The sequence below is a fragment of the Carassius carassius genome, chromosome 7, assembly GCF_963082965.1.
Source record: "Carassius carassius chromosome 7, fCarCar2.1, whole genome shotgun sequence".
Lineage (NCBI taxonomy): Eukaryota > Metazoa > Chordata > Actinopteri > Cypriniformes > Cyprinidae > Carassius > Carassius carassius.
In genome coordinates this window covers 7,185,465-7,195,757 of record NC_081761.1, presented here as the reverse complement: position 1 = coordinate 7,195,757, position 10,293 = coordinate 7,185,465, and the positions used below count along the sequence as shown (strand labels likewise).

At 35.2% G+C, this 10,293-nt stretch overlaps 2 protein-coding genes across 2 annotated transcripts; both read left to right on the top strand.

Annotated features, from left to right (window-relative positions):
• The first annotated feature begins 2,832 nt into the window (after positions 1–2,832).
• LOC132143019 (OX-2 membrane glycoprotein-like) lies at positions 2,833–5,989 on the top strand. The gene is made up of 5 exons (XM_059553183.1): positions 2,833–2,939; positions 3,036–3,374; positions 4,012–4,311; positions 4,565–4,669; positions 4,802–5,989. The coding sequence occupies exons 1-5, from the start codon at positions 2,897–2,899 to the stop codon at positions 4,864–4,866; spliced, it is 852 nt and encodes a 283-aa protein (XP_059409166.1). The 5' UTR covers positions 2,833–2,896; the 3' UTR covers positions 4,867–5,989.
• A 731-nt stretch (positions 5,990–6,720) lies between these two features.
• zgc:174945 (uncharacterized protein LOC793867 homolog) lies at positions 6,721–8,286 on the top strand. Its single transcript, XM_059553182.1, has 3 exons — positions 6,721–6,868; positions 7,095–7,421; positions 7,523–8,286. Exons 1-3 carry the CDS (start codon positions 6,793–6,795, stop codon positions 7,627–7,629), a joined length of 510 nt encoding a protein of 169 aa, XP_059409165.1. The 5' UTR covers positions 6,721–6,792; the 3' UTR covers positions 7,630–8,286.
• Positions 8,287–10,293: the final 2,007 nt, after the last annotated feature.

Sequence of the window (10,293 nt, the reverse complement as noted above, 5' to 3'; positions counted from 1 at the left end):
TCGCTCATCAGTGGATCATCAGCAGTGAATGCGTGACGTCAGAATGAGAAATCAAACAGCTGATAAGAACATCATTACAATCCACAAGAACACACATGACTCCAGTCCATCAATGGATGTAGTCCAAACGGGTCATTCGTTGTAGGCGAATTCTGTTAAATAAAATATCTTGCTTGGCATTGAACTTTGAGCTTTAGAATTTTACAGATATTATTTATACCCTAACAACAACATTACACACTAACTAAAGTTTAAAACATGGGATCACGAAGAACGGCATCTTTAAATATGAAAACAGAGGATGGACTCTTCCACTGGAGGAGGCGTTATTATGGATAGAGGACCAAAAGTGACAGTTTCAAGTTAAAACACCTTAATGACAGAGCTGTTTCACGCAGCCTTTTGCTTCACAAGATGTTAATTGATGGAGCAATCTGCATTGCTTGTGGATCACTGTGATATTTTATCAGCCATTTGGAATCTCATTCTTAAGCCACCCAGCAGAGGATCCATTGATGAATGTGTGATATAATGGTAAATTTATCCAAATTTGTTCCAGTAAAGAAACAAATTTTACATCTTGGATGGCCTGAGGGTGAATAAATTTTCCAGCAAGTTTTTACTTAAATTTTTCTTTGACGATGCATAAGAACTAATTTGTTTACTATACTGGAAGTGCAGAGCACCCAGCACTTCCTTTAGTGCTTGCATGTTTCACACAGCATTGGTCCATTGAATGCAAATCTAATAAACAAATTTTGTCCATTAACAATTTGGCATGTTAAAAGTATATTTCACCCATAAATGAAAATTTTGTCATTAATAACTCACCTTCATGTTGTTCTAAACCTGTAAGACCTTCGTTCATCTTCATATTCAAGATATTTTTGATTAATTCTCAGAGATCTGTATACTCTGACCATATATAAATAAATAATGTAATTACCATGATCAAGGTCCAAAAATGTAGAGATTATCCAGTGAAATTAAATGGTGTATGCTGTTCTGTGTCAGCTGCGCCACACTTATACGTTTTCTATGTTGTTTGTCCTTTGATTTGAACAAACATATCTGTGTGGCACAGCCACAGTTATGTTCAGCGGATACTCTCCAAAATGGTGCTAAGATGACACAGTGGAGATGAATTGTTGAATAAAGTCGTTATTTCTATTTTCTTTGTGTACAAAAGGTATTCTTGTAGCTTCGTAAAATTATGGTTGAACCCCTGATGTCACATGATTTATTTTACCGATCTCCTTGCTACATTTCTGGACCTTCATCATGGTAATTACATTGCTGTTTCAGAAGGGTCAGACTGAATTTGGGTTCTGAAGATGAACAGAGGGCTTACATGTTAGAAACAAAATGAGGGTGCATAATTAAGGACAGAATTTTCATTTTTGGGTGAAATAACCCTTTAAGTACATATAAATGCTAATCAACTCAGTAAATGTTGAAAGCCAAAAAAAGTGGTTGCTTTTTTCTAGATCATTAGCCTTCTAGTGGATTTTAATTAACCCAGTGATAAATACAACCAATAACTTAGTTTTAAATTGTCAGCAAAAAGCATTTTGACGTTTTTTTCTGATATATCTTTTTTTTTGCTTAAATATTAAATATTTGACTCATAATTCACAGTTTATTAATTCAAGTGAAGAGATTCCTAGTATTTAGACATATTTTTGTATCATTTTCTATAAAGACAATATTAAGATATAACGATATTAACAATCTCAGACTCCCCAAAATCATATCGTACAGTTCTGTGGAATGCTGAATCTGAATACCGTGACCTCTTGAATACACAAAACATTTACCAAAATACATTAAATGAGACAGCAAAATAAATACCATTTCAGCATTTATTTAAGTTCCTGGGAAATACTACTGTTCCTGTTTAACATGATGATCCATTCCCAAAAGTGTTGAGTCATTTCACACGCCAATGTAGGCCTAATACACAATCATTTGTTTATTAAAACAGGAAACTCCAATAATAACTTCAGATGCTAAAGTTGGCAAATTATTCATTTCAATCTACATGAATGTATGAACTCTTATGGCCTACATATTTCTATATTGCATTAGTATTTCAGAAATGTCTTATACCATTTCTTGAAGTCATTTAGAATAAGAGTTGAATGTTTAGTGTAACCTATGTTAAGTTTACTACTTCCGGAAACAACATCCAAAAACTGAAAAAAGCTGCCTTCGGAGGACGCATTCCAAGGCATGAAGGCATCAAGGCATGTCCGAATTCAATATTATAGCTTCAGTTCCTGTCTGCTGAGATGCCTTCATCTGGACGGTTTTTGAAGGCAACATAGATGTATCCTTCGCTGCCTTTGATATCCCACAATCCTGTATTTTGTTCAATTCTGTGACAGTAAAGACAAAAAAATTAAATAAAGATGGCGTCTGACAGTTGCTGTCGGTGGTCAGTTTGTGTGTAAATGTATGTTTTTGATCAATGTTTTCCACTTTTGATGTCAGCGAGAAATTAATATTGCAGTAATGAAATATCCACTTAGTTGTCACCAAAGCTCTCTATATTTTGCTGTAGATCATTAAACCATTACTCTTTTCTTCAGATGCCTGTCCAAAATCAGTTTCATGAGGTGCCTTCGTGCAAAAACGCTGTCTGCAGATTCATTGCCTGATACGGCAGCGAGTCAGCAAGTCAGCTGTCTAGTTCTCGGATGCACTTAATAAACACGTGGTTGGATGTAAGGCGAAACCATACCTCCGGAAATCCCTAAAAATGTCCTTTAAAGCGAAAGTTTTACATTGCTCACAACCGGTAATAGCCTGTGGGAAATTCTCACAGTGAGCCTACTATTAGGCTAGTGTTTATAAGCTGTGTCTGATTACAAACAGACCATTCGAACCATTCAACATGTTGTGTCTACTGATCTTCATTTTAAGCCTCATAAACAGAGGTTGGACATTATTAAAATTTTCACTCAATACAATGCATTTCTTTTTCGATACAAAACTGTATTAAGTTTGTAAGCTAATAACTTTTCATTTCGCAGCTTTTTCAGATATTGCGGCACAAGGAGACACAGCTGTTGAGTTCGGTCAAGATGCTTCGTTCTCTTGTGCGCTGTCTGATGGGTCTGGTGTCAAACAAGTCACGTGGCAGCGGGTGCGCAACACGGAACCGGTACAAACTCTGGCTACATACAGCGACCTCTTCAAGAAACATGTGGATGACCAGTATGTCGGAAAAGTCCATTTCACAGCAGCGTCAGTTAATTCAACGTCCATTGAGATCAAAAAGACAACATTCGAAGACGAGGCTTGCTACATTTGTTCCTTCAAAGTGTATCCATTCCAGCCTAAACGACAAACCTTGTGCCTCACTGTTAATGGTAGGTAACTTGTGTGTTGTGTGTGTGTGTGTGTATACACACATTTGTAAAACAGATTTGTGAGTTATTTTGTGTTTCATAGTTGTTTTGATGGATATAATTGGCTATTTAATGGCAGGTTCCCACTATAACAACTTAAACCCATGTAGTTTGACAATATGCCATAATATTGGGAACACTAGGTTGATGTGAGTTAAATGATCTGCTCCTTTTTCCAGAGCAATAACAGTGAAAATATTGAATTAATGTTTGTTGTTGTTGTTGTTTTTGTTTTTTTTATCAAGATTTTAAAGTTTTGTACTTTCAAATTCAAACCTACCCTGATAAATAACTTAGTCTCCCCTAAATTGTCAGTAAAGTATACAGTACATGTTGTCTAAATGAAATACAAGCAATCTCATATATGCCAATACTGGAAAGGGATGGTGTGAATCAGAAGATAGTATTCAGAGATCTGACTAATAATGGCATCTCAATGCAGGATCAAACAATGTGTTCAAGATGCGTCTGAATCTTTCATTCAGATTCCAGTTTCAGAAAAATGAAAAGAGTACATGCAGCCAATTATCTATTGTGTTTGTGTGTGGTATTATTTTTTTTTTTACATAATTAAGTCATGTTGCTCTTATTTTTGCAGGTATATCAGAAATAACAGCGTCAGTGAATCCTGCTCCTAGTTCTGATCCAGATGTTGTAGTATCATGTTCAGCCACTGGTAAACCGGCTCCAGCTATCCTCTGGAAATCTGCAGAGAAAGAGTTGAACAACGATTGGTCAAGTAATTTCACAACTCTCAACATGGACAGTTCAACCACCATTACAAGCAACCTCACGCTTCCACTGTCACAGTTTCATGGGAAGTACGTGGAATGTGTGGCTCAGAGTGACGGCATAGAGAAGAGCGTCCAAATCTATGTGCCTGATGAAGATTACAAAGGTAAGAGGTTCAACATGGATATCGGTTAGAATAGAATGACTATGCTAACTGCCTAATGCAGTCAGGTTGATTCAGTCATGCTACATATTTCTTAATTATATAAAACCAGTTAATTTAGATGTTACAACACGAAACACATTTTTAGATTGCTGGACAAAACTGCAAAACCAATTAGGATTTATTCATTATGATGACATTTTGACTTCAACACTTTTTGACCAATATTGAATAATTATTATTTTTTGTCTTACAGTGAAAAACAGTCCAAGAAGTTACATCGTTACAGTTTCAGTCCTCATTATCATGACTGTTGTGGTTCTTGTCATTATTGCCATCTGTCTTCACACCAGACTAAAGAGTAAGCAGCAAAATCCATCCATACGACTAGATGAAATAGGCTAATACAACCGCAACATAATATTATTTTTTAAGAATATATCTCAAATGTGGACTAATTAATTAAAATTTGCTTATCTTTTTTTCCCACAAGGAGCTATGTTTAGGATTAAATCTACTTATGAGGAACCCCTTAATGCCCCAAACGAGGAATGTTAACTTCGCTGCTACCTCATAGTATGGATTTTTGCCCATGATCTTTGAATCTCTTTGATCTATGAACTTTTTGGTTCTAAACTATGTATTAATATTCCTAAGGAATCATAAATGTCTTGTAGTATTTATTTAATTCATTTGTTTACTGTGTAGTATTCCATTACAATAACTGTACAGTAATTGTACAGTTAAATATATAATATTATTACCACTATAATGGAGGATTTTGATCATAGAGAATTATTATATTTATTCTGTAACTTTTTTAGGCTCATATATTTGCACTTTATGACTCATTTGAATGTACTGGCATGAATTAAATAGTTTTAATCGTGTCTACTTTTGGAGTTTAGTCTGTGACAGTAATTTATAAATTCATAAAATATAGGCTCTCTACTATTCTTAATATTTTTACCCACAATCCTTAATGCCAAACATCATAGTGGTACAGTAATTTGTAAGAAATAGCATTATTACCCAATACAAACAGATATGCTAAAGGCGGCAAAACCTAGTTTTAAGCCGTGCAAAACAAAATTAATGTTATATCATTAATGGACACAGAAGCTGCTTTTTTGTTTTCCTGCATGAAACTCTAAAGGCTGCAAAGAGAGACATCTGCCATTCACTGTAAAAAATGACTGTGATTTTAATGGTGGAAAATGCTACAGTACAAACCTGTTAAATGGTTAACGGTAATTTCCCTACCGTAAACTGACGTTCCCAGAATTCTGTGCGTTTCATTTAAAATTTTGTTTGAATTTGATGTTTTTTTTTTCTTTGAAAACAACAAAGTTTCTTCTTATTTTTTTTCTTATCTGTTATGTTTGTTAGGGTTGTACATTACATATAATGTTGTTAAATTAACGTTTATTGCATATTTCAGTTTAATGAGTTTCACCATGATGGTGTTTCATGCTTGTGTGAATGACACTTTGCACCTTCTATTTATCTTATCATTCAAAAGCTGCTTGTGATAGGCTTTGTTTCATCACGTGACTTCCTCATCACCACCTGCTTTTGGTGGTTACCAGTGTACTACAAAGGTACAAAAAATATTTCAGTACTTCAATAAGTTGGTAAAATAACATTATATCAGTTAAATTACGTTATGAAACTGTAAATTTGAGGTAAAACCATTAAACCTAACATGGTGTCACTGTATTTTTCATGGTATATATATATTTTTTTTTACAGTATATTTATTTGTATAGTTATTTTTTGTTGACTAATTAGAAGTGTATCTTTTTGGCAAAAAGTACTGTAAAGTAAATAAAACATATTTGTATTTCTACAAATATTTCTGTATTATCTAAATGTACCTACTGAACCATTAATATGTGACTGCACTAAAATAATAAAAATATGAACTGTTGCATTCACTGACTGGATTATTTACTAACGTTTCTCTGTACATTCTACTAAATGTACTAAGTGTAAACCCGAAAATGGAACAAACTCAAAAAATGTATGCAGGGTATGTACTGTAAGTGATTTCAACAAATTAATGTGACACGACATGATTAAAAATATGACACTGCAGATTTTGAAAAGAATAGAGGAAGTTATTCAAATTGTTAACAGAAAGGGACATTCTGCCTGGTCCAGCTGAAAATTAAAAAAAACAATGTTGAGGAATGATTCCTGTTAAACCTACTGTATAAACCTATTGAAAATGCCTATGCATTTTACCACGACCAGAGAAAATTTTGAGATTTTGTTCCCTGAAACAACCAATTCAAAGCTATTAAATAAAACTTAGCTACATCTTTTTTTCAGCAGGCTTGTGATCTGATTGTGTGTTTAAAATGATGCATCAGTGATGCATCTGCAAATTTGAAAGGAAGTCATCTTGATGCGGTATAGCACTATACACACTTCAGCCATATTCAAGTTAGCCATTTCCTCTGACTGACTGCGCACAGAAACATGCAGATCTTTTACCTGACAACTATGTTTCTTATAATGGCTGTTCTCTGCAGTCAGCTAATTTCTCTATCAGCAGGTAAGTCTCATTTATTTCTAAACTAAGAATATTTATTTATTTGAAAATATTACTTACAACAGACGTGATAGCATTCAGGTTACTAGACTGTATTTGGCTCTGTGTTTTAAATAGGATACATTTGTATTCAATGCTTTCAAAGCTTTTTTGTCATTTCAATGTTGAGTTCATTTTTTATATTTTCAGTACTTTTTATGGGCTAATATAAAATATTTCCTATGTGCAGTGTCTGTTATTTACTCACGTGAACCAGTAACAAAGACTGAGGGTCTTTCGTTGTCTCTAAAGTGCACAGTGAAGTATAGGATAGAGGATTGTGACTTTGAGACCAATTGGTGGAAATGGAACAGAGATGAGCCTTTGCAAATCACGGATCCCAACAAATATCTGATCACAGTAAATGAAACAGAAACAGATGAGCACAGGCTAAGGGACATTTTCCTGAGATTCAGTTCCTTGAATCTTCAAGACAGTGGTCGCTACCAATGTGATGCCAAATGCCTCAACAGTGGGACTGCAGCAAAAGGCCATCTCTTGGTCCTCAATGTCACAGGTTTGAGCTGAAAAAAAAACAAAAACGATTTGGATTCTTAGTTTTTGTATATTACAATGGTCTTCTATGTGACACCTGTTAATGTGATCTTATTTCTACAGCTGATCCATACAAAGATCTGAAGGTCTCAACATGGAGCGGCCAGTTAAAGGCAGACGCAGCTGTGCTAGCACTCAGCACCACATTATTATTAACATGGTGTTATTAAATTACATTGTGTTTTCAGTATGGAGCAAGACAAGGTATAAACATATGAAATTCACTTTTGTTAATCTGCTAATGTGACCAACTGTAATTTTCTTTTATTCTAGACTTGGTCTTGGATAAAAAAAATAGTTCATTCAAAAATTAAAATTCTGTCATCATTTATTCACCCACATGTCGTTCCAAACCTGTATGAGTTGCTTTCTTGTTGTCTTATGTTGTTGAACATAAAAGAAGGTATTTTGAAGATTGCTGGAATTTTAAAGGGGTCATATGATGTTTTTTTAAAGATCATTATTTTGTGTAACAGAATATTTTGACATGCTTAAATGTAAAAAAAAAACATTATTTGTCAAATACCGTACATTATTGTAGGTCCTCTATGCCCCGCCTCTCTCAAACGCTCTCCCTCCTTCCGACAAGCACTGCTCTGATTGGCCATCTGACCCAGTGTGATGTGATTGTCTGAACACCGCAAGCACTTGTCGTAATGTAAAATGTAATGCCCCTTTCCATAATCGTGAGCTTCATCAGTTCAAGCCTGAAAGGGGAACACAGTCGAGTGACAGACAGTGATGAAACTCCTTTTGTTTGCTGTACACAAGCCAAAGCCAGTTAAGACAGCTGACTCCACTGTGTGACCCTGTCACTCACTCTCTCTCTGACACATGTGCGTGCCAACACACACACACACACACACACACACACGCGCATGCAAAACTCAAAACTCAGTCAATAGCAAATACTTAAACTAATATAAAAACATACTTACAGTAGCTGATTCAGAAGCGCCATATTGTAGTAGCAAAGTCAGAATTACCCCCTCTCCTTTGCGTGAATATCTGGGAGGCATTATGCAAATATTTCCACATAGTGACATAGACATGTGGGGGCATGTTTAAACAAGCTGTTTTTGGGGGTTGTGGAAGAGTCTTAACTTTGAGAAAGAATATCTCTTTGAAATTGAGACTTTTGTCTTTGCGACTTCACAGAGCTTCTTTATTCACCAAAGAGCTTGTAACACTTCAAAGAGAAAATCACATCATATGACCCCTTTAAACAGTTGGTGGTTGCCATTCACTTCAATAGTATGAAAATAAATACAATGGAAGTCAATGGGAACCACCAAATGTTTGATGACCAGCAATCTTCAAAATATATTTTTTTATTATTACATAAGAAAGCAACTCATAAATGTTTGGAACGACATGAGGGTGAGTAAATGATGACAGAATTTTAATTTTTGGGTGAACTATCTCTTTAAGTTCTTACATTGTGACAGCATGTACCTAAAAAGTTTATATATAGTTGATTACCTGATGATTCTTAGTTTCTTAATTGTTGCCATAAGTTGCAATTGAGTTTTTTTCTACTTTAACTTTATTTTGTGAAAGGGATGCATTGCACAAACTGTGTGTTAAATGACCTGATGTGCTACATTCATTTTAGCTGCAATGGAACATTTCAGAGCAGTGGTCCAGGCTTGTGGCTGAAAATGAAACCAAGCTCATCTTGCTAAACGGAAGATGCAGATGTAATACGCTTTAACATGCCAAATGTGGTAAACATGCCAACAGGTTACTAATGCAAAAACAAACTCACAATAAGGCACAAGCACTGTAATGTTTTTTGCATTTGATAGTAGAAATGTGATACAATTATTTTTGTAACAGTCAATAATTATTACTACCTCAGCTGGGGTTTGCGGGGCCCTGGCTGGTGCAGGTTATACCCATGGGCCCTGTTTGAAATAAATAGCATGAATAAATAAATAGAACAAAGATACAAATTAAAAAATATATATATTTTTTCAAATTCTTAAAGTTTTTTTTCTTCAGGTTTGTGGGTGGTACAGAAACCTAACTATCAAATGTAAAATAGCATTGTATACTTCTTTATTGTATAAATTAAATTTAGATGAATTCTTGTGAAAACTACAAAGCAATACAGTAAAAATCTGTGAGTGTTTTTCTCCCATTTAATTTCTTGGATTAACATTAATAAGGACAATGACAGCAGCTAGTAAATTAGGCGCGGTCACTTTAAGAGACAGTGCATCCAATATAACGATGCAAATTCTATTTCTTTCTCAACTGTTTACTTTCACTGAAAACATTATTCCAACCATTTTTTTTGAGGATACTTGCAAAGACATGTATTGTGACATAATTTTGTATGCGTTTGTTTGTTGGTTCAAGAGCAAGAAGATGCAAAACTGCATTTTCATTTTTGGGTGAACTATCCCTTTAAGTTCTTACATTGTGACATAATCTATGTACCAAAAAAGTTGTTATAGAGTTAATTACCTGATGATTCATTGTTTTTTAATGTAAGTATGCAAATAGCCTATATATATATTTAAAAGTGACGTGACACACAGCCAAGTATGGTGACACGTACGCGCACACACACACACACACACACACGCACGCACGCACGCACACCCGGAGCAGTGGGCAGCCATTTATGCTGCGGCGTCCGGGGAGCAGTTGGGGGTTCAGTGCCTTGCTCAAGGGCACCTCAGTCGTGGTGTTGCTAGCCCTAGATTTGGGCCCACAACCTTTGGGTTAGGAGTCAAACTAGGCCACGACTTCCGCCATCACTAAGCCAAAATAAGCCACTACATCATGGCATATGGTTTCTCCTATAGCATTTTAGCCCACATCAT